The sequence below is a fragment of the Planococcus citri genome, chromosome 2, assembly GCF_950023065.1.
Source record: "Planococcus citri chromosome 2, ihPlaCitr1.1, whole genome shotgun sequence".
In the NCBI taxonomy this organism is placed as follows: Eukaryota; Metazoa; Arthropoda; class Insecta; order Hemiptera; family Pseudococcidae; genus Planococcus; species Planococcus citri.
Genome location: NC_088678.1, coordinates 78,544,013 through 78,568,144, shown reverse-complemented (window position 1 = coordinate 78,568,144; position 24,132 = coordinate 78,544,013). Strand labels below are relative to the sequence as shown.

At 39.4% G+C, this 24,132-nt stretch overlaps 2 protein-coding genes and 1 long non-coding RNA gene across 4 annotated transcripts in view; 2 read left to right on the top strand and 1 right to left on the bottom strand.

Annotated features, from left to right (window-relative positions):
• Positions 1–24,132, top strand: part of LOC135833764 (uncharacterized) — a 265,501-nt gene that overhangs the window by 115,858 nt on the left and 125,511 nt on the right. The window lies entirely within an intron of this gene.
• LOC135833713 (uncharacterized) lies at positions 2,458–6,587 on the top strand. Of its 2 annotated transcripts, XM_065347468.1 has the most exons (5): positions 2,458–2,551; positions 2,652–3,250; positions 3,325–3,552; positions 3,641–3,997; positions 4,163–6,587. In XM_065347468.1, exons 1-5 carry the CDS (start codon positions 2,472–2,474, stop codon positions 6,517–6,519), a joined length of 3,621 nt encoding a protein of 1,206 aa, XP_065203540.1. In that variant the 5' UTR covers positions 2,458–2,471; the 3' UTR covers positions 6,520–6,587. The 2 variants fall into 2 exon arrangements, with proteins under 2 accessions (XP_065203540.1, XP_065203538.1); XM_065347466.1 differs by having other exon boundaries at positions 3,641–6,587.
• LOC135833716 (neurogenic locus notch homolog protein 2-like) lies at positions 9,541–22,999 on the bottom strand. Its single transcript, XM_065347472.1, has 9 exons — positions 22,806–22,999; positions 17,651–17,977; positions 17,261–17,578; positions 16,532–16,858; positions 13,500–13,826; positions 13,096–13,419; positions 12,686–13,015; positions 10,185–10,502; positions 9,541–10,101 (listed from the first exon to the last, which is right to left on the bottom strand). Exons 1-9 carry the CDS (start codon positions 22,918–22,920, stop codon positions 9,764–9,766), a joined length of 2,724 nt encoding a protein of 907 aa, XP_065203544.1. The 5' UTR covers positions 22,921–22,999; the 3' UTR covers positions 9,541–9,763.

The following is a 24,132-nucleotide window of genomic DNA, read 5'->3' as shown; positions in this document are numbered from 1 at the left end:
AAGGCGGTGTATACACAAGAGTTGGTAGACCTGCGAGTTGATGAAATGACCGAGCAGCAGGCGTTAATTTCATTTATTCGAGAAAAGAGAAAGCTACAAAGATCAAGAGATGAAGTAGCATTTTATAAAATTAAGGGAGACCCCATTTGTTACGAGGAGGGGGAATTAGTTATGCTTACGGAACACAGACAGAGCTCATATGATAAAGGAGTCTCGAAAAAATTGTTTCCTAAGCGTTTTGGGCCTTACATGGTCATGAAGCATGTCGGAGATAATGCATACAGAGTAAGAAGCATAGCTAACGAGTCTGATGAGCAAATTGTCAATGCTAGGCAAATGACAATTTATTTGAATTTAGAACAACAAGAGAAGCTCAAAAATGATCCGAAATTAAAATCAAAGACAGACTCAAGGCCCTTAATTGAAAAAATTAAAGAGAAAGTAACGCCGAAAGAGATAGAAAGGTCAGAAATTGACGAGGAGGTCGAAGAAGAGGTCATTGACTCTAAAATACATGATCAAGCAGCAGAAAGAGCAGCTAGGCTATTGGCTAGAGAATTGCGAAAGAAAGAGCTAGAACAAGCTGAGGAAAAGAGAGGAAAGAAACTGCAAGAATTCCAGAAACTCAAAAAGCATGCGAGACGCAAGTTAGATGATAAAGAAAACGAGAAGATTGCTACGTGCATTAAAAAAGCCGTTGGTTTGACAACAAAGGCTGGAGAAATACTTGCGAACGCGGAAAAGAAAGATAAAGATAGAAAAAGAACGAAAAAGTTGAAGCCAGGTGAAAAAGCACCTGGATCAGACGATCCGGATTATGTACCACCTACAAGCACGAAAAGAAGAAAAAAGAAAACAGTAAATTTTATAGCTCTGGAAAAATTAGAATCTCATCACCGTGTGATGTTCGTAGAGTTGTACATGAATTACGAGGACGTGCTGAAATAAAAAGAGAAAAAGAGTAGCTGGAATTCGAGGTACTGGTTGGTGCCTAAATTTTAATCTGTAAGTAATTTTTTTTTTTTATTAGTTTTAAATCTTATTTTATTCAAATTACTCGTAGCAATATTTTAATCTAGTTTAAAAAAAAAAAAAAAAAAAACCAAAAAGAGCAAGCCATTGAAAGTAAAAGCAAGTTCTATCCGAGTAGCATACGAGCTGTATGAAGAGAAGTAGTACTAGCGAGTAGGCGGGGGGTAGAATGGAACGAACGCAACGAGAACGAAAACGAGCGGCTCCCCGCAACCTGTAGTACGAAGCAGAGAGTAGTCTGCACGTTAGCGGGTAGGCGGGGGGTGGTAAAGAGTCGCACGCATCAGCTGATAAAACTAGATCGGTTGAAACGAACCAACGAACGAGAAAAGTAATGCCAAGGACGTTGCAGTTTTGATGTATTATTGATGCGTGTGATGTAATAACGTGAATGTTTGTTGAAAGTTTGCAATAAAGTGCGTAATTGTAAAAGTTGGAATTTTGGTGCTTTCGTGGTGAATTTTGCGCTAATTGGTGACCGTAAAAGCTCACGTACGCGAGTATATATGCGAAATCGGTTAATTTGGTGTAAAAAGTAAAAAATCGGGTAATTTATTTGAGAAGTGAACAGTTTGCTGCATGTTTGTTTCGGTAAGGTCTAACAAAGAAACCTAAAATCAAAATGGCGTAAGTCTATTGTATATGGTTTTTAATTCGCTCGTGTTGTATTTTTCCGTTAGAAAAGCGAATAAAAATTCGAAACGCGTTGATTAGAAGAAAAATTCCAGTAAAAGGGTAGCTCCTCGTGTATTTCGACTGGGTAAGTTGAATTTGTTTATCCTCGTGTGCAATTAATTGTGTTACACGATACGTCATGCTTGATTAGTGAAAGATTATTAATTTAGTGTGGTATTTTTTGCACACAGCCGAAGAAGATACCGGCTACACGAGAAGCGACGTGGTTTTTTCTCATATTTCAACGAGTTGGAAGAACGATAGTAGTCAAGTTGTGGCATGAAATTTTTCGACGAAGTTTTGTTTCATTACAAAAGGTAAGCGAAATGCACAGAGTAAACTATCATAAATTTAAACGTAGTGCTAATTGGAAGTACGTGTAATTAAAAAGTGAACTACGAGTAGCATATTGAGATGTTCGTTACCTGTTTCAGCTGATTAGTTGGACGTTCGTGTGTTAAATATTCGTTTGACGAGAATTATATCGACGCTGAAATAAGGTAAGCTGAATTTAGAAACACCTATGAGTAGCTTGCACGTACCTACGAGTAAACCAAGATTGTTTCGAAAATTAATTACCTGTCGGTTGTTTTACAGTAGTAAGACGTATTGGATCGTGACTGGCAAATTCAAATAGCTAGAAGTGATCTTCTAATTAGACATAGGTAGTTAAGATAAATAGAGTAGATTAAGTGTAGCAACACGAAAGTGCATTTGAACTTACCGGTTTTTTCGTTGATTTTCTCACAGTTATAGACGATACGATGAACGACGCGAACGAAAGAGAAGACGTACCGAGACGAGCGTTTGTTTGGGATGATAGTAACAGCAGCACATCCGAAAGGTAAAGATCTTCGATACCTGTAGAATAGAGTAAAAATTAGATTATTCCCGAGTAGCATCGATAATTAACAAAGTACGGTGTAATTGTTATTTAAATGTAGCGAAGAGGAAGATGACGCAACGCATTACCGCGTTTTCCGCTGCCAGCTATGCGGACAGGCCATTGGTGAAGGCTCGAGAAGCAAAAAATCGAATTCCAGAGCCCTCGCCTTGCCATGCGGACATCAGTTGCACAAAAAATGCATGAAAAAGCATAATGTCGAGGTGCCGGGTGATTGTCCGGTGGTCCGGTGTAAAAAATCCGGTAAAGTCGATCCGGCCACATGGGTAAAATTACGAGGTGGCACGACGGAGATTTCGAGACGGGCCAACGAAGATAACGAATCGCTGCGGGAAAGATTGCGGGATGCGGAACGACAGGTACAAACGCTGATCGAGCAAAACGAGTCGCTCATGAGAAATACGCCGAGAACCGAATTGGAGCTACGAGAACGCGAGCTGAAAATCGCAATCGACGAAGCGGTGCGTCTGCGTAAAGAATTAGACGAGCTGCAGGCTACCGCTACTGCACTTGCTGATCGGAATCGGGTCCTCCTACTAGCGCATGAAGGCAAGGAAGAACCGACGCCAGAGGAGCTGGTGGAAGACGCCTACGCGATCGAGAAAGAAAAACGAGACTTTGACGTGCGGTTCGATGCGGGTAAGCTTAATAAAGAACGAGTAGGTTCACGATAAACGAGTAAGCTTATATTTTACGTGTTTTGTGTGTCACAGAAAACAGAGCTATCCGCGACAGACGTTACCAGCAGTTCGAAGAAGCGTTGCGCGAGAACGACACGAGTTTCGAACGAGCATTAAGCGCAATAAGTCGAGCGCGTAGCTTTAATCATATTGAAGACCACCGTGTCATGATGCTGCTGGACCTGGATCGCCAAGCAGAGGAGCGCGAGATTACCTTGACTGAGATACTCGATGGTTTGGACGTTGTGCCGGTGTTAGGAGGTAAGCGTCGGCAAATATAGCTTTGATCTCAAGAAATGCAACGAGTAGTAAACGAGTTGTGTATTCTCTCGTGTGTTTTGCTAAATAGGTGTTGAGCTGCCGGTGGCTATGCAGATGATCGGTTTGAACAGCCGTTTAGAGGAGCTGTCAATTTCTTACGAAGACATCTTCGAGCTGTTGAACAACGAGACCGAACGAGCACGGATCACCGTAAGGCGGTCGCAAAGACAAGCGGAAGCGAGGCCATCTACGACCGAGGAGCCTGCAATCGACGAGCAGCCCGAAGCAATAAAAATAGAGGCGGTAGAGCAGCCTATAGAAAACGAGAAGCCACCGACGCCAAGTGTTGTTATTCCGGTCCTGTCGCCCGAGGTTATCTCGAAAGTTAACAGAGGAGCCTCGTTAAACTACGAAAGCGTCGAAGACTCGAGTACTCCGAATTCGGGTAAGAATAGCGAAGTAAGCCCTCGAGCTGACGAAAGAGTGTCGAGACGTGTTACACGAAAGAGAACGAGTGAGAGTACGTCGGCTGAGAGCTCTGCGTCCAAAATATCTCGTAGTAGTGACATTCCCGATGGGGTACTAATTGCGTCTTTAAAACTGTGTTTAGAAAGAGCAAGTAGAGACGATTTACGTGGCGAAATCCAAAGGCTGTTAGACATGCGAGGAGATGCTGAAAATGACGCAAAACCGAACTCCGATGAGACAGAAAACCTGATTCGGAAAACTCTGCTTGAAGCGAAAGTAAAGAAGCAAGAGTCGACACCGAAGACAGAGAAGCGACCAGTGGACGTCGTGACGGGTACGCCAGCGTCAGACGCCGACAGCAGCACAAGAAAAAGTGAGTCTCGTTCGAGCCGAAAGGATACGACTACGGAAGGTTCGTCGTCAAAGAAATCTGTCCGTTCGAGTGCGTCGAAGTCGGGCGTTTCCGGCGTCGAGTCGATCAAACGAGGCAGATCAAGGAGCAGCTCGTCGAGTAGCTCAGACTCCAGTTCTTCGAGCTCGTCACCACCGAAAAGACCTCGGCGCAAAGCCGCAGCAAAAAAAGAAGCTCCGGCAAAGAAGAAATCAGTGTCAAAAAAGAAAAAGCCGACGCCGCCGAAGAAGAAACCGGCTGCGAAGAAGAAGGCCCCGGCACGAAAGAGAACGACGAAAGGGAAACCTTCGACGAAAGAGGAGCCCTCTGTAGAAAAAGAAATAACCCCCGAACGAGCAGCTGAAGGAGTCCAAACGAGGAGTAAGACGCGCAGCGAATCAAAGTCGGTAGAAGAGGGAGAAATTACTCAGTCGAGCCAAGAGGTGCTCGAGCTGGCAGCGAGTTCGAACGAGGTGGAGGAGCTCGCGGCGAGCACGCCACCGCCACCGCCAAGCGACCCGGCCCCGTGTCAGCCGCCGCCACCGCCGAGCCCGGTGTTACGAGAACAGCTACCGGGTGTTGCCCAGGTAAACGCGCAGGAACGAGCACGACTAGTACTGATTGAGCGAGAGGCGCAATATCGCCATAATATTGAAGAGATGCTGCGCGAGCTTGATCAACAAGAGGTGAATGCGCAGGCGGGCTACTTGGAGCCACTGCCGGTAGAAGAGTGCTTCATACCGGTCGAGCAGCGACCACCACATCCCGCCCCAGTGTGGATTTTGGCTAGCTTCCAGGTGGAACCGGACGGGCAGCGATATTATCGTAACGTATGGTTCCCGGTCACTCGCGATACGCTGCAATTGGCCATGCAGAGCAGAGGGATCATATTAGATGATAACTTGACGGCGCGGGATGATTCATTTTATGAACGAGACGGAGCAGCGGGCCTGATCGGACGATACTGGCGGGAAGGAGTAGCTTTCTATGGCATAAACTCGTTTATAGTAATTGGAGATAGTTTAGCGCACGCGCTAGTTAGCGAGATAATTTTTCAAAACCGAGAGGAGAAAGAGGCATGGAAGATCCACCCCATGTCTGGCTCTCGAATACCGATTACGACGATAAGGAAGAATCTTCGGAGATTCGTACTGCGGTCGCCTCAAAGGGTGATTATGTCCATTGGTCAGTACGAGACAGAAAAAGAGGAGCTCGAAGAGATCAAGATACGCATCAGAGAACTGTGGCAGACTATGTTTAGACATGGAACTCGCCACATCTTGATGGTACCGCCGGTAACGTGGCCGCAGTGTCCGGTGAGGAGGAACGAGTTGAGACAATTTCTACGAGAAAGCCCTGGTGATTATTTCCCAGGCAGGTACGTTTACCTAGAAGGTCTCGAAGAGGTGGTAAATCGAGTCCCTCCGACAGTATTCCGTGGACCGACTCCGTATCTAAATGAGCACCAAGTAAGCGAGGCGCTCGTGCGAGTTTTCGAATATGCCAGCATAGAGAGAAGGCACGCGTACGGCCACTTGGCAAGGGAGCGCGATCCACCGCGACCTACGGATGAGCAGCGTCGAGACCAAATTGATAGAAGTCACGAATTACGACGACACGACCGAGAAGCGCGCGGACACGTGGACAGAAACGCGGTGATGGAGAGATTGGCGCATGAAGTCCATGAGAGAGATCTCATAGACAGAGTGCAGGCGCAAGAGTATCGAAACCCGAATCGGAGACTGCTGCCGGAGCCGAACATGAACGTCCGAGAATTTGAACCGGCACCGAGGCCACGAGTAGCTCGGGAAGATCGAAGGTGGCAGCAAGCAGCGCAGGATAGACCAGCGGCCCAAGAGCAGCGAGTAGCTCGCGATGAACGAATTCAGGCCATCGCGCAACAGCCAATTCGACAAAATGTCCCCGAGCAGCAGCGTCAGAACCCTGAGCAGCAGCCAGAGAATCGAATGCCGCAGCCAGTAGCGGTACCGGCGATTGGTGTTGGTCTGGGTAGAGGACGGCTAGCCGAAAGACGAGAAAGTAGACGACGAGATGCTGAGATGGCTCAGCGCCAAAATAACCAGAATCCGGAAAATCACCGTCGGTAAAGAGTAGCGACCGGAAATGGGTTAGAATTCGTCTGTAATAGTTCCTAGTTGAGTCAAAAAGAGGAGAAGACTGTAAATTTTGTTATTTTTATAATTTTTTTTTTGAGAATGTAATTGTTTTTTTTTTGTTTTCGTTTGCCAAAAGAGAAGCCAAAAGAGAAGAATTGGTTCTCCCCATATTGTTTTTTACGAGTAGATGGGATTGTTCTTGTTATTTTATTGTACTTTTTGCATTTTTTGAATGTGTTGGTGCACTAATAAAGAGAAAGTGGTGCCAAATTGAATGTTTAGTGAATTTGTTTGTGTTTTTTTTTCTTTTTTCTCTCCACATGCGTGAATTTTTGTGTTGAGATGATTTTGTTATTTTTGAATTAGGCAAACGAGTATGTAACAAAGAGAAAGATGTAAATTTGGATTGTTTTTTTGTTTGTGTTCTTTGTTAATCATCATAAGAGTAGCCAAAATACGAGGTGAAAAATGTGATATAAAATAAAACTTACGCAATGAGTATTGAAGTTTTTCATTTCGCGAACCAATGTGTTTGAACGGGAATGGAACCAAAGAGCAGCTCTACCAACGAGATACCTGTGAAAAGAAAAAAGAGAAAAAACAAAGTACAAAGTTTTTTTTTCTCGAAAAATGGTAAAATAGAAATAAAAAATATTACGTCCCGTGACAGGTAGCAACGAGTAGACTGCATGAATAATACGAGTAGCTGGAGTTAGCATGCGTGAACTGGTCCAGACGTGTTGAAGGTTCAGCACCTGTGAAAAAACAGAGTGTTGATATTCGGAGGTAGACTATGAGTAAATGAAAGAGTAGTTACCTGAGTCTGGAAGCAGTGAAGTAACGGGTTGAACTCCAGTGAAAAACCTGGAACAGAGAGAAAGAAAAGAGTTGAATTATTCGAGTAGCTCACCTGAGTAGTTTACAGGGTTCGAGTCAAGAAGGAGTTCCAGAGTTCCAGCCAAGTTCCGGTCCAGACAAGGGTATGATGCATAAGATTAGCATAGTGATAAAATTCGATTGTAATATTATTATTAATACAAATGTTTAGATATGTTAATCTTAAGATCGCGAAATTGTACAAAGATTCTGCAAGAGTAGCCAGATAGGGATGTAGGGCCATATAACGAGCAGGCCACTTCTGGCATACGAAGCGGGGCAGGAGGAGCCCAAGTACTCTACGAGACGCTGAGTAGGCCTCTTTTAGGCTGCGTATCCAGTCGGGCCCCCGAGCTATACCCAGCCGGGGCATTATGTAGAGGGTACTTGGGACTCCATGTTACCACTCTACAGTGGTAATTTGATGCCCAGGTCGGAGGCTGCACTGAACCAGGTGCAACGCCATCTGGTGGACTGGTTCAGGGAAGCTGACGGCCGAGAGTAAGTTACAGAGTTGCTTCGCAGTTTTCCAATCTTCTTCTAACGAGCAAGATAGAGCTTTTACGCTAGCTTGGAGAACGTTCATGCCTTTAAGCAGAATCTTTCGTTGTTATATGAATGGTAGCAATTGTACATTGTAGCAACATGTACTATAAACCTTGTTCATGTGCTTGAATAAATATTCAGAGTAAATCACTTTGGTCATTTATTGCGTTGTTATATTTATGAGAGTATTTGGTATATGGTAGAACGGAGTTAGGTATTTGATACCGTGAGACTTAGTCGTTAGTAGGCCTCAGAGCCAGATGGTATAAGTAGTCTGAGGGCTAACAACGAGTAAGTGTAGGATTTACCATTACAGAAGTAAAAAATTGGTCTCATTCGACTCGGTATGATGCCTAGTTTTCAAAATAGCCAAAATATTGAAAATGAAATACCTATCCGACTTGTGGCCCCTTCTGTCAGAACGGATCACATAATTATATTTTCGCACCTGGCAGAGCTAGATCGAAAGAGCGTACAAAAATGCCGTAGACCTACTTACAAGCAAAAATTTTATGAGCTACATAAGATTATTATATTTTCATATTGAAACCGCTATTGTTAAAAGTGACTCATTCCACTTTTTTGAGGTATATGAGTTATGCATGAGGTCAGATTCTCTAAGGGTAGACCCATCTCTGGAAGTACCAAAGTTACTGATTCCACTTTTTTTTCCAGCGTTTTTAGGCCATCAAAATATGCACTGAGTGTTAAAAGGTATTCATTTCAAAGATTCGTGACATGTTACTGGAAGGAAATTTTATTCTCTACAATTTTGTTCATAACCATTTTTATTGTAGAATGTACCGTTCGCCCAGTTAATCAACTTTAATGTCAAAAAATGTGATTCAAAACTCGTATTTGACAAAAAAGTTGATTTTCTCATTTTTTGACAATAAAGTTGATTTTCTGGGCAAACGGTACATTCTACAATAAAAATGATTATGAACAAAATTGTAGAGGATGAAATTTCCTTTCAGTAACATGTCATGAACTTTCGGATTGAATATAACAATGGATGTTTATTTCAATTTTTCTGAGGAAAAAATGATTTTTTTTTTCGTTGAGTGTTAAAAGGGCACCATTCCCAATTTTTGAGGGGGGCTAGTGCTTTTTGAGGGGGATTCAGGGAAAATTTGATACTGGTAGTGGTTGAAGGGTGTTGAAATCTGTCTATGGTTAAAATTTCATCTAATTCGGTTAATGCTATGAAGAATGAGACAGTTTTTTTCGATTTTCTCAGAACCACTTTTGGTGGAACGGTTACTTTTTAACAATAGCTGCTTCATTTGATACGTAAACTTTGAAAAATCAAAAAAAAAATGAGAAATTCAAATTTCACTTTTTTGAGCTAGAAAGCTGGAAAGTACCCCCTCACCAGTTATTTCTAAATTTTTACCCTCCCTCCCTTCATCAATTTTCAAAATGGGACTTGACTAATTTTCAGCATTTTTGCACTTTTGATCTCATACTTGACTACACAAATTTATATTTTATCCAAAATGATTTTTTTCCCCAATTTTCCAAGTACCTATTAAGTTTTGTTAATTGTCAAAAATTTTACTTTTTCGCCAAAGTAATAAAAAGTAAGTGCACTTTTGGGAAAAGTTGTATTCGACTATACAAATAATATAATAACCAAGTATGAAACTACCACTAATTGTTATCGCCAGAACAGCATCCAGTAAATCATTAATGTAAAATGAGGATAGCTGCAAAGCTGCCAATACACTAGATGTAAAAATATTCACTACATATTGGCGAACACGTTCAATGCGGATTTCCTCGGTGTGCCTTTGGTGGACACGAGCGATTGCTACTCACTGGTCGGAGTCGGAGAGCATCTAAAGAAAGGATCTCCATTATACCCATCATTACAAGTGCATGAGGGAGTATGCTGTATAACCCGACACGTTGCATTTTCAGCGCAAAGTCCAGGACAAGGATCTTTACATTTTTGGTTAAGACAAGCAAAGTGATCAACGCAATCTAAATTATTGAAACATTCCGGCCGACAGCCTATTTCTGGTGATCCCATGTAACCGGGTAAACAATTGCATACAGCAGTGCCATTGATGTCTTTACATACCGTATTCAAACCACAACGACTTGATAAACAGGCACCTGTTGGTGGATTTGTTGTCGGATTCGAAGCTGTGAACATTAGATATTGATTAAATTCAAGAAATAGGTATCCTTGCCTTGCAGTGGCCTTAAGTGCTTGTTACGTTACTTACTGGTATTCATTGGAGAGCAATGAACGAAAGGATTGCCAGTATACCCATCAATACAATTGCAATTGGGAATATGCTCTATAGCTCTACATTTTGCATTGATACCGCAGGTTCCTGGGCAAGGATCCCTACAACGTTGATTAATGCAGGCCAAATCGCTATAGCAATCTGAATTCACGGTACATTCCGTTCGACAAGATGGCGGTGATCCAACATAACCTCGTAGACAGGAGCACACAGCAGTGTCATTGATTTCTCTACATTGCGAGTTTGGACCACAAGGATTTGGTTGACAGGGGGATGTTGAATTCGTAGCCGGAGCTGTGAACATTATTATTAATCAAGTTTTTCAAACCTTAATCCTGCACATTCAATAGCCAGCTAACTGAAAATACTTGAGGAGCTGAGAATCAAAACTCACATTTGCCAAAAAAAAAAAAATACCGTTTTATGGCAGATTTGGATATACCGTTTTACACTCTATAATGTGACATATTCGGTTTTTTTGGATCAAAGTCATTTTGGTGTGAAATTCACCTTCAAAACCAAGGGTTAGAATCAAAACTCACATTTGCCATTGGCAAATGTGAGTTTTGATGAAAACTTAGTTTTGTTTGCAAAATTCCATAGGGAAAAGTTTGATAACAAGCTGAATTTTGGTACACGGGGGTTTTTTGATACGCTGAACACGAATTTGGGGTGTCCAGGTGAATCCGGTGTACGCTTCCCCCTTTTTTGTGGACCTTAAGCCCCCAAATTTGTTTTTTTGCGTTTAAGTCCGAAAATATGTTTTTTGGGTCGCAGAATACGAATTTGACAATATTTTTTTTGTAGGGGTGGGGGATGAGGGGGTTAGGGGGGCGAAAAATTCAAAATTTGACTATAATGATGTGTGATATGTCGAAATCTATGTTTTTGAGGGTGTAGAACACGAATTTGACAATATTTTTTTTCGTAGGGGTCAATGGTGGGGGCTGAGGGGTGAAAATGGTTAAAAATTCAAAATTTGACTATAATGATGTGTGACATGTCGAAATGTATGTTTTCGTGGTTGTAGATCACGAATTTGACAATATTTTTTTCGTAAGGGTTGATGGTGGGGGATGAAGGGGGTGAAAAATTCAAAATTTGACCATAATGATGTGTGATATGTCGAAATGTATGTTTTTGAGGGTGTAGATCACGAATTTGACAATATTTTTTTCGTAGGGGTGAATTGTGGGGGATGAAGGGGGTGAAAACGGTGAAAAATTCAAAATTTGACCATTATGATGTGTGATATGTCACAATGTATGTTTTTGAAGGTGTAGAAAAGGTGAAGGGTGGGGGATGGAGAATTTTCTATTGGAGAGCCGTCAAAGTCCCTGGAAGAAAAAATTTGTAACATTTAAACAAAATTCACCATGATTTTTCACTATAATTGACTGTTGTCGTCGCCGGGGCATTCGGGGGCAAAAATGGTAAATGACATCTTGAAATACACTATCTGAAGTACTAGCCCCTGGGATTTCCCGTGCATCTACGTGCAAAAATTTGTTCTATTCCTATTTATGTAGCAGAATAGGCAAAACACGGAGTTTTGACGTAAATTAAACCTCTATAATGACTTTATAACAAACTAAAATCGAGTAAATTGATGAAAATTACTCACTTTCAGTTGAATTATTCATACTTGGTACATTTCGACATATTACACATCATTATAGTCAAATTTTGAATTGTTCACCGTTTTCACCCCCTTCATCCCCCACAATTCACCCCTACGAAAAAAATGTTGTCAAATTCGTGATCTACACCCTCAAAAACATACATTTCGACTTATCACACATCATTATGGTCAAATTTTGAATTTTTCACCCCCTTCATCCCCCACCAACAACCCTTACGAAAAAAATATTGTCAAATTCGTGATCTACAACCACGAAAACATACATTTCGACATGTCACACATCATTATAGTCAAATTTTGAATTTCTCGCCCCCCTAACCCCCTCATCCCCCACCCCTACAAAAAAAATATTGTCAAATTCGTATTCTGCGACCCAAAAAACATAAATCTTGCATAAAATTGCATATTTTCGGACTTAAACGCAAAAAAACAAATTTGGGGGCTTAAGGTCCACAAAAAAGGGGGAAGCGTACACCGGATTCACCTGGACATCCCAAATTCGTGTTCAGCGTATCAAAAAACCCCCGTGTACCAAAATTTAGCTTGTTATCAAACTTTTCCCTATCGTCTTAATTAAAACAGTGAAAAAAAATTTGATTGCAAATCTTGGAGTCAAAACTCACATTTGCCATTCTTTGTCTGGATATTAAAGCAGAAGGGAGCTAGGTGAAAATCAGTCAACACAGGGAATCGTGTTCTAGTAGCGCTATCTAATGATTCATTTTGGTATTATAAGTTTTTTCAACTGGCAACACTACTAACTCAGTTTTTCGCGTTTTTCTCAAAATCGTTTATGGTGGCAAATGTGAGTTTTGATTCTCAGCTCCTCACTTACATATCGGCAATCCTGGTGAACACTTTGAAAATGGATCTCCGTTCGGATCCGATGGGCATGAACAGTGTACGTTATGATTTCTAACGTAGCATGATGCGTGTAATCCGCAAAACTCAGGGATATCGGAACAGGGATCGATGCATTTTTGCTTCAGGCAGATTTCATGCTTCTCACATTCAGAATTAAAACCACATGGTTCTGTGCATGTTGGTGGACTTCCTATGTAGCCTGGTAAACATGAGCAACTTGGTTCGATTCCTTGGTACAAGCTACATGCGCTGTGAGGTCCGCAAGGTGATAGTTCGCATGGATTTTTAATCGGTGGGGTTCCTGTAATTTGAATGGAAATCTTAAGTAAGTATTTGCAGTATGTTTTGTAGAATTTGAATTTTTATTAAGTAGGTACGTACGAGTTGAAGAATTCGTGTGTGTGCATATTGAGAATGGGTCGCCTGTATATCCTCGTGGGCAAGAACACATGGGATAATGACTAACAATAACATGACAAACAGCGTCAACACCACATAAGTCTGGGCATGGGTCGATGCATTTTTGTCCCCTGCAGGCTTCATTCTTCCTACATTCAGAATTCAAGACACATTCAGATCTACATGTTGGTGGACTTCCTATGTATTCTGGTAAACACGAGCAAACTGCTTGTCCATTGATAGTGCGACATGCACTGTTGGGTCCGCAAGGTGTTGGTTCGCATGAATTTTCAACTGGAAGGGTTTCTGTAATTTGAATGTGGAAATTTTAAGTAGGTATTTGCAGTATCCTATGTTTTGTGGATGGGAATTTCTCTGTTACTTACGAGTTGAAGAATTCGTGTGTCTACATACTGAGAATGAGTCGCCTGTGTACTCGGGATGACATGAACAAACAGGAAGATGATTAACAACATTACAAACAGCATCGTCACCACACACGCCTGGGCATGGATCAACACATTTGTGTCGTATGCAAGCTGATCCTTCGTAGCAGTCTTTGTTGGCTTCGCATGCTCGACTACATCCAGTATACGGATCACCGGAGAATCCAGCGGCGCATTGGCAAACAGCTACTTCTTTTCGAATCGTGCAATTGGCATTTGGTCCACAGCGATATGGGTGGCAGTGATTGGTTGGTTCGGTGATGTTTGCTGAAAATTCGTTGAAATGAGTTTAAATTATGTTGTCAGATTTCATTTGACGAGTTAACCTTGACAAGCCCAGGTGAATCCTGAAATGGGATGTAAAAAGGCTTTCGTTTTCTTGGACCAGATCAACACAAGTTTTTTGTTGATTCACATTTTACCTGCCCCCCAGCCCCTTAAAGCCATTTCGGAAATGATGGGCTTATTTATTAGTTTATCCTCCAAATCTGACTAGGCAAAAAATCCTGTTGGGCCAATTTTGAAACTGTATGATATGGTGTCAGTCGGTGTAATGGATGAGTGAAAGCATAATTTGGATGAACACCTCATCCCTTTTTGGGGAACATACTTTGACAAAAGTTGGAATGAAATATGGGGACCAATCCTCCACTTTTGGATGAACACATTGGTTGTTGATCTTTCATAAAATTCAATCAGGAAAGAACCGCAAGGTGCACCAGAGCGTTTCCTTTATTAATTTGATCTTGTACTTGGACTCCTTTCAATAAAAATTGAAAAACGCATGAATTGCTCTAAAATATCCAATTGCTTTGAAGAGTGTTATGGGTTGCCTTGTCCAATTGGCTATATCACAAAAAAGTTGAGCTTCCAAAAAAAACCTTTTTGGAAAATGAGTTTCAAAAAATCTCAATAGTGACATTTCCAACAAGAACCACAAATATTTGTATCATTTTTTTTAAATGGATCAAAATGGCGCCCAACATGGGGCTGGAGTTTGAGTCATTAACCACGAATATATGTAGCATTATTTTTAAAAAAGTGGATCAAAATGGCGCCCAACGTGGGGCTGAAGTTTGTGTTATCAGTAAATAGGTATTACCTACTAAAAATTCAAATTTTGATAATACCTATTGTGTCAAAATTAATTTTTTGAATTCAAAGAATTAGAATTTTGGCCATATCGACGTAATAAGTCAATTTGTGAATCTCTAGTCTCCAATATAAACTGGTTAGAAGAAAATTCTGTTGGTAATAGCTTACTGAGTAGGTAGGTACGTGAATGACATAGATTCGATGTAATGGAGATTTTTTCATGCAAGCACAATGTTTAATTATACCTACAGTGAGCGTGTTATAATGATCATTTGATAATAATTTTCATGTATTTGTATGTATCAGTATAGTTAATGGTGTGAATTTAGGATTCAAATTTCCATATCAAGTCTAAGAGATAGTCTGGGTTATACACTGAGATTGATTAAAATGAAAATTGTCAAGGTATTGTCAAGGGTTTTATGATTAATAATAATTGGATAATTGAGGTATGAATTTAAAATAGGCTGTTTAATTATGAAAACTTCCCCAAAAGTATTTCCAATTAATTTTCCAAAACCTATACTACATATTATAATGAAACATAATTGAAAAAAGGTCATTTGGTAGTTCACAAGTTTAGCAATAATAAAATCTTATTGAAAAAAATGCTTTTGTCAAAAAAATGAATAAAAAAAAAATCGATGCTGCTAAGAGAGGATTTTTAACTTAGTCATTAAATCATGTTAGAAACTGGCCTGAAATCTTTGAGTATAAATATTATATACTCAAAGCCTACATGGAATACTGGCAAAATTATGCATCATGAAAAAGCTTTGTGGTGGGGTAAATAATGACTGGAGCGTTTTTGCTTTGAAGGCACTGATGCTGCATGCGATTCTCCCTCAACATTTTTTTCATTTTTTTTCAAATTCATGTTTTACCTATTTCATTATTTTTGAAAAAATGCTTTTAATCTATGCTTTTGACACACGTTTTTGATCCATTAAGAAAAAAATTCTGCATATTGGAAAACAAACTAGTATTGTAGAAATTAATTTGTAGAGGATACTTACGAAATTACAGGAGATGAGATGCCTACACTTGTATTGCGAGTATCAGAGACTTGTTGGGCCATTCCTTGTCGAATCAGCCTAGTATTGGGAACTACCCCCCTCTCCCGATTTCAGGACTATTACTCGCTTTTTCAAGCAATCAAGTTACCACAGTTGCTAAAAAACATTCCTTTTAGTTTTTCAAATTTGGTTGCTAAAATTACTTACTTTTTGAAAAAAAAAATTCTGCCTTTGGCTAAAATTCTCGAAGTATTGTTTTCTACCAAAAAAAAAAGAGCACAAAGTATTGGTTCTTGTCAAAAAAATTCTAGAAATTGTCGACCGTTTGCAAACAATTCCAAAAATCTTATCATTTTTTTTCAGTAGATAATTTCCAGAAAGCCTCGCTTTTTGCCGAAGACTGACAAAAATTCTCGCTTTTTTCAATTGCTGAGAAATCCTGCTTTTTTTAAAACTGAAAATGCCAAGAATTGTCATAGTTTCATTTTTCTTGCTAAAAATTTTTTTACAAAGTTTCACGCCAAAAATGACCGAAAATTGTCGCTTTTTTGCAAAAAATTCCAAAAAGTCTCAATTTTTTCAAGAATTTTTTGCAAGTCTCACTTTTTTGCTGAAAAATTTCATGCCAGATAAGTATTACATTGTATATTTTTTCAAAAGTATGAATTCTGATTTTTAATTTTTCGAAGTTTTCAAAATTTTTAGCACAGAAATGTGTTCCTATTATTTTATGCTTGTCTACCTATCGTATTTTATTTTAAATGTAAATTTTGGAAATCGAATTTTCGAATTTCAAAAATTTCAGAATTGGTTTTCAAATTTGCTTTATATGTAGCTTTCTTCTATCCAAATTTTTCGTACCTTCTAGTATTAGAGTACAATATGCGTATGGATTTCCTGTGTATCTATGCCAGCATGTACATATTGGCAGATGTGATGTAACTTTACATTCGGCATTTGCTCCACACGTTCCTGGACACGGGTCTTGGCATTTATTTTCAACACACACTTTATGGGATGAACAGTCGCTGTTGACATCACATTCTAGTCGGCATCTTTCATAAGGATTGCCATAATATTCTGCTTGACAGGTGCATGTCGCAAAGCCATATTGTTCGCGGCAGATTGTATTTTCTCCACAAATCGAAGGAATGCATGGATTGCTTGACTGTGGAGGTGGGCTTTCAGCTATTGTAAAAAAAAATATTATAGAATACAAAGCAAAATAATTTTATGTAATTTTTGGAATCAACTTTCAAATTCAGATTGTAGAGCAGGATATACTGAAGAAAAATTAAGAGTGTAGAATAATCAGAAAGGACGAGAATAGCTTAGGTTGTATCTCATAAAAAATTTTCGGCCAATTTTTTTGTTCAGTTCTTATTTTTGGATCATAATTTTTCAGTCCTTATTATACGTACAATGGGAATCGCGATAATTCGAGGCTGAAGGGAGAAGAGTTATAGAGTTTTCGAGGTAAAGAAGTTTGACTTATGGAGGTTCGTTCTTGGTACCTATATTTTCGAGATCATGTTTTTCAATGTTACAACCCATATTCAGTAACCACCTTAACAGAAAATAGGTACTCACACGTTGGTGTACACTGCGAAAATGGATCTCCAGTGTAATCCGATAGGCAGGAGCAGTGTACATTATGATTTCGAACGTAGCACGATGCTTGTGATCCGCAAAAATCAGGAATATCGGAACAGGGATCGACGCATTTTTGCTTCAGGCAGATTTCATCCTTCTCGCAGTCAGAACTCAAGTCACATGGACGTGTACAGTTTGGTGGACTTCCTACGTAGCCTGGTAAACACGAGCAAACTGCTTGTTGTTCGTTCGTGCGACATTCGCTGTTTGGTCCGCAAGGTGATGGTTGACATGCATGTTCAATCGGTGGTTTTTCTATAATTTGAATGGAAATTTAGATAGGTATCTGCAGACTATGTTTTATAGATTAGAATTTTGGTTACATACCAGTTGAATGATACGTTGGTATGCATATTGAGTATGGGTTTCCTGTGTACCCGGCTGGGCAAGAACATAGTGGGCTATGATTGAGAGTATAACAATCAGCGTCAACACCACATAAGCCTGGGCATCGATCTACGCATTTGTGTCGTATGCAAGCTGATCCTTCGTAGCAGTCCTTACCGGTTTCGCATGCTCGATTACAGCCAGTGTATGGATCACCGGAAGTTCCAGCGATGCATTGGCAAATAGGAACTTCTCTTCGAATCGTGCAATTGGCGTTCGGTCCACAGTGAATTGACTGGCAGGGATTGATTGGTGCAGTGGTGTTTGCTGAAAATTCATTGAAGTGTTAAAAATGATGTCTGTCGTCTGGTTTCTTTCGGCGATTTTGTGTCAATTTTTACTGATTGTTGAAATGAAAAACTTGAAAAATTGAGTAGGTATTCGTATTCGTCCCCAAAAACTCAATAATTCTCATGTCACACGATTTTTGCAATTTTCAGGAAAGGGTACCCCCCGATAAGATAGGCAAAATGCCCTTAACCTCAGATTTCGATGAAACTCACAGGGTATGTTTAGTACCCCCAAAAAATAATTTTGGGCCCATAGCCCGCTCCCCACCCCACCCCCCTCAGCCAGGGGGGTCAAAAAACGCGTTTTTCAGGGGAAAAATTCTGTATCAGCGCGTAATTAAGATAAATTGATTCTGTAAACGAATATAGTTAGAGGATACATGGGCGTACCTCCCTGAATTTTTTCAGAATTTTTCATCACACGGGGAGAGAAGGGGGGACAAAAGAAAACTTTAAATCGACATTACTCCGGAACGAAAAAACATACCAAAACGATTTTTTCGTCAAATATGTATCTTTAGGTCTACTTTCTATAGAAGTCATCACCCGGCCATTTGGAGTGGTGGGTCAAGCTCAAAAGCTCAAAAAACTCTCAAAAAACCACGTTTTTTGCGTTTTTCTCCAGAATATGGACAAATGGCGGAAATCTAAGAGAACCAAGTTGTTCAGCGTGAAATTTTACCTCAGAATTGTGTAATTGAAAATTCATTTACACCGCATGATCGTAAAACTACATGCGCAGAAGTATTTGTGCTTACATCAAGAAAGGGTATTCCTGGGTAAAATAGGTGAAATGTCCCTGTCCTCGGATTTCTGAAATTTTGATGAAACATAGTTGGGTACCATTAAAAAAAATGTCGGAGGCAAAAAATCCCCCCCACCTCCCCTTGCTCATAATAGCGAAAAAAGGGCCTTTTTCGGGGAGAAAAAATCCATGCTTCAACGAGTTTTGACAAAAAAATCTGTATTCACTCAAAATATATGGAGGAGACAGTATAATAAAAGTACCTACATAGGTATTTGAGATTCTGCGCCAATCCATGCTATTGCCATCAAAATCCAAGGCCACTTTTGGGGTTCTACTGAGAAAATTGAAAAGTAAATCTTTTTTTTTTTGGAGAGGGGGTATTAGTAGTTGGTGTTTTGAAAATATTTTCTTCGCAAAAGTTTCGCTATAATGACGAAAAAATATTGAAAGATAATATATTTCTGAAACTGAGGAAATATTTTGGAACGCAGTGATGACAATATTTTAGGTTTCAAAAAATTGATAAAGATTGGCAAAAATTCCTAAATTTTTGTTGATTTTTCAAAATTGACAAAAACAATTTAAAATAATAGCATAGAATGGACGCAGAATCTAAGATATATTCATTTAGGACTGGGTCGATCGTCATTTTTCTCAAAACAAATTGGGTACAGGGGCTACAGTGAAAAAACCGTGTTTTTTCGAAAATACTCCCACTTTAAGGGCACATGTTTTCCCTTTAGGGGCACTTCTGGAGCCAGAATTTTTCTGTACAACTTTCAACTCAAAATGACAGGTTTTTGCTAAAATTGGTAAAAATCCAGTTTTTTTTCTTTTTTTGGTGATTTACCCAATCTACTACATAGTACGTAGGTAGGTAATACCGATTTTTTCAATGTACTTGGTAATTCACATAAAAATTTAATCATCGACACCAAAAAGAAACCTTTCTGATAGTTTTGAGTTAGATACCATGTACTTGAAAAGTAGGCTACTTGTAATTCAAGAAAACCTTGATTAAGAAGTTGCATGGCGTAAATAGCGCTATAATGAAGCATTTTTCACAAAAACTCTAATTTTTGGGCAACCCCTCTCCCCAATGTGGTCGTTGGGAGGGTCCAACTGCAAATCAAACTTCATATTCATGTTCAGCGAGTTCGGTTCATATGATAATGATACCCATATTGTCTGTCTACTTTCGCCCTAAAATTTGGAGAGGGGGTGCCTATGGCCAAAAAATTGGAGTTTAAGGGTATACTCTGCGGAGAGCATTCTAATTTGACAACCGGTCGAAATATGAAACCGATTTGTTCGTTATTTTCATCATTCGTTCGTAAGACTGCATGTAATCGATTGAACGAATTTAGTCGTGCTTATGTCCCGCGACCCGCTCCCATCTAAACTTCAGACGGGGATTTTTCCGTGAATTTTCAAAATTCTTCCAATTTTTTTCACCAATACTGATTCATCTATGAAATCGAGGGTATGTAGCCATATTTTCTAATTTTGCTTTTACAACAGGGATGTGAGCGTCTAAAGTACCTCCATCCAATTCCCTATTATAGCCATCAAATGTCCTGAATCAAAAATATCTCGACATACCCTCGCTTTTGAAAGCAAACCCTAGAAAAATCCGTTCTATAGTTTTGGCACAATCCCCGCCCAAAGTTGACCATTTTTCATCAAAAAATTAGAATAGCCTTAAAGAAGTTAGTTGGTTTTCTTATTGTTTTTGGAGGCCAGCATCCAAAATTATGGATCGCTTTTTTTGGTGGTGCTGTGACAAAAAAACACAATTTTGAGTGTTTTTTGAGTTTTTGAAGATGGCCTACCTGGAGGGAAAATTTGAAAAAAAAAATACCAATTATAGTGCTCATGCAGATACATTTTTGAAAAAAAAATTTCATGTACTTAAATTAGGTTCGGAGATACGGCGGTTTCAAATTTTCTTTTGTCAATATATCTCCCCTGGGGGGCCCACAATTTTTGAAGAAAATTCAAGTTGCTAGAATCATATCTCCTTCAAGTATTTTGAGTGAATACAGATTTTTTTGTCAAAACTCGTTGAAGCATGGATTTTTTCTCCCCGAAAAATGCCCTTTTTTCGCTATTATGAGCAAGGGGAGGTGGGGGGGGGGGGGATTTTTTGCCTCCGACATTTTTTTTAATGGTACCCAACTATATGTTTCATCAAAATTTCAGAAATCCGAGGACAGGGACATTTCACCTATTTTACCCAGGAATACCCTTTCAGCTATCTTGATGTAAGCACAAATACTTCTGCGCATGTAGTTTTACGATCATGCGGTGTAAATGAATTTTCAATTACACAATTCTGAGGTAAAATTTCACGCTGAACAACTTGGTTCTCTTAGATTTCCGCCATTTGTCCATATTCTTGGAGAAAAACGCAAAAAACGTGGTTTTTTGAGAGTTTTTTGAGCTTTTGAGCTTGACCCACCACTCCAAATGGCCGGGTGATGACTTCTATAGAAAGTAGACCTAAAGATACATATTTGACGAAAAAATCGTTTTGGTATGTTTTTTCGTTCCGGAGTAATGTCGATTTAAAGTTTTCTTTTGTCCCCCCTTCTCTCCCCGTGTGATGAAAAATTCTGAAAAAATTCAGGGAGGTACGCCCATGTATCCTCTAACTATATTCGTTTACAGAATCAATTTATCTTAATTACGCGCTGATACAGAATTTTTCCCCTGAAAAACGCGTTTTTTGACCCCCCTGGCTGAGGGGGGTGGGGTGGGGAGCGGGCTATGGGCCCAAAATTATTTTTTGGGGGTACTAAACATACCCTGTGAGTTTCATCGAAATCTGAGGTTAAGGGCATTTTGCCTATCTTATCGGGGGGTACCCTTTGAAGAGCCATACCTATTCGACCAAAATTTTTTGGGCTTTTTTCTAATTTTGAAATCACATATTTAGTTCCGAAATTCGACACGTTTTCAAAAATCAAGCTCCCAAAGAAGCTCAACTTTGAACTTTTAAAATTTTGGACCTCTGACTCGACTCTTGAATCAATTTTTAAACGTAGCAAACAGATTTTCTCCAAGTTACAGCAGTCTCGAGTAATTGAAGCATGTGTTTCCAAAACGCACTAAGTCCATTTTTAAAGATTCTGAGGTTGCAAAGCCACTTAGCATAAAGTTGCGGCCCAATATGGCTGATTTTTTGGTATGTTGTGCCCAAGGGTATTGACTACTACATATCAAAAAATCAGGCAATTTGGGTCATTTTTACGTTTCCAAAAAGTATAAAGTACCATGAATTTCTTATCAATATTTTTTTGGACTTAGTGACTTAGTGCGTTTTGGAAACACATGCTTCAATTAAGCTGCTGAAAAAAACCTGTCTCGCCTGCAACAAGAGACGGTCGGGACCAATGATGACGATTTTCTTTCTTTCCTAATAAATAAAGAACCTATACAGGAAATTTTTTAGCGTAATCGGAGAACCTAAACCAAAACCGGACTGATTTGACATGGAATGACCCTTGAAAGCACCGATTTCGAGCGCAATAAATCCATTATACGAGTGTTTATTTTATTAGCGATTTTTTGTATCAATTTTTTTTGCACTTTTGAGAATCATTTTGGTACTTTATAAGACGAAAACCTGATTAAACAATTTATTACGGTGATCTTATTTATGCACTTTCTCAATACGAGAGCAGAGCTGACAAGAAATGGTGGGGCGCGATGGAGAATCCCGTAGCCGGCGCAGAAGCAGCCAAGCCAATGCCCTGGAAGGGGAGACGAGTAGGTACGCTGGCCTTGCCAAATGAAAAATTGAAAAAAAAAACAACTACCTACTTCGATGAAGAAATGGAGGACAACCAATTCATTTTGTCGAGCTAACTAAGAAAAACTTTCAGATATTGAACGAAAAATTGAGAGTTTTGCAAGGTTTTGATTTGTCAAAAATTGATTTCCGTGCGAAAAAATCAAATAGCGCACGAAAACTGTTTATAATATGTAATAATACCACCACCACGCTATCAGCACTTGAATCGACACCTCGCGTAAATATAAGTAAAAAATTCACCATTGTTAATGTGTGCACAGTGAGTTTGTTGACTAATTACCACTAGAAGAATAAACGAAACGAATAAATTCATAAATAACATATTATAAAATCGTTGCAAATGTCGCGCATACATTTTACTGCATAAAATTGTTAATCACGCGACGAAACCTGATCAAGAAATGATATTGTTGATAGGAACTGGTGGAACTTAATGCATGTTCACCACTTATACTGCGAGACGAGCAGATGTAAACATTTGGTACGAGAGTCGGTGTTTACTGCTATCATCGTTGTCTCAGTGACGTTCACGAATTTCTTCAAATTTTTATCAAATTCCTTCCACGAACTGGACGAGATTCCAGAAATTTAATCTAATTTTAACTCACATCAAATCGATGTAAGATAGATTTCCAGTTAGTGAGTCGAGAAGTGATGTAAATTGTTGCTAAAAATACCCGCTAATGTTGCTTTTTTCTCTTCCTTCCCAGCTATCCTTGATTTTTTCCAAATTCCGAGAAAAAAGTGCGAAACGAAGTTGCTCATTTCCAAATTCTGAGAAATAAGCTCAAAAAAGTTGTTCGTATTCGAAATAAGTACATATCTAGTGACCCGTTCTGACAAAAGGGACCATAAGTCGGAAAACGTTTTTTATACAGTAGAGGCAAAAATGTAAAAATATGTCAAAATAATTTTGAAATTTTTTTTTCGCGGATTTCGGTTGCTTGACATGTGAACTGTCATGTGACACAGCCGCAGCATGTAAGGCCGAAAAGTGTGTTGAAAGCGCATTTTGAAGTTCGAAAATTAAAAATATTGAACGCTCAAAACTTTTAAAGCTCTCTAGAGGCGGAACAAAGCATTCTACGGAAAAATGATGTCGAAGAACATTGTAGAGAATCGAATTTCCAATCGACAGAATGCCATTTGTTTTTTTCTAGGAGGCTCAGTTTTCGATAAATTTGCAAAAAAGTGTAAAAATTGAATGAAGAATTCAATTTTCTTGTAATTTTTTTCTCATTTTATCTTATTTTTTCACGTTTTTACAATGTAAACGTGTTCTTATCGTAAACTTAACTCATTCCATGTTATTCTACACACTTTCAAGTACCAGAATCCATTTTTTGAAACACTATATTGTAGGCGAATTAGCATTTAAAAAACATTTTTACCTAGCCAAGATTTTTTTGCGGGAAATTGTCGAGGGTGACCCCCTAAATAATTCCTGAGAGTTACCACCCCGTACCCCTCTTGCTAATTTTTTTATGGGAGGCTGAAACCCCCCCCCCAAATTGGTTTTTCGCAGATTTCTCCTCAAGGGGTGATTTTACGTCGAAAACAGTTCAGT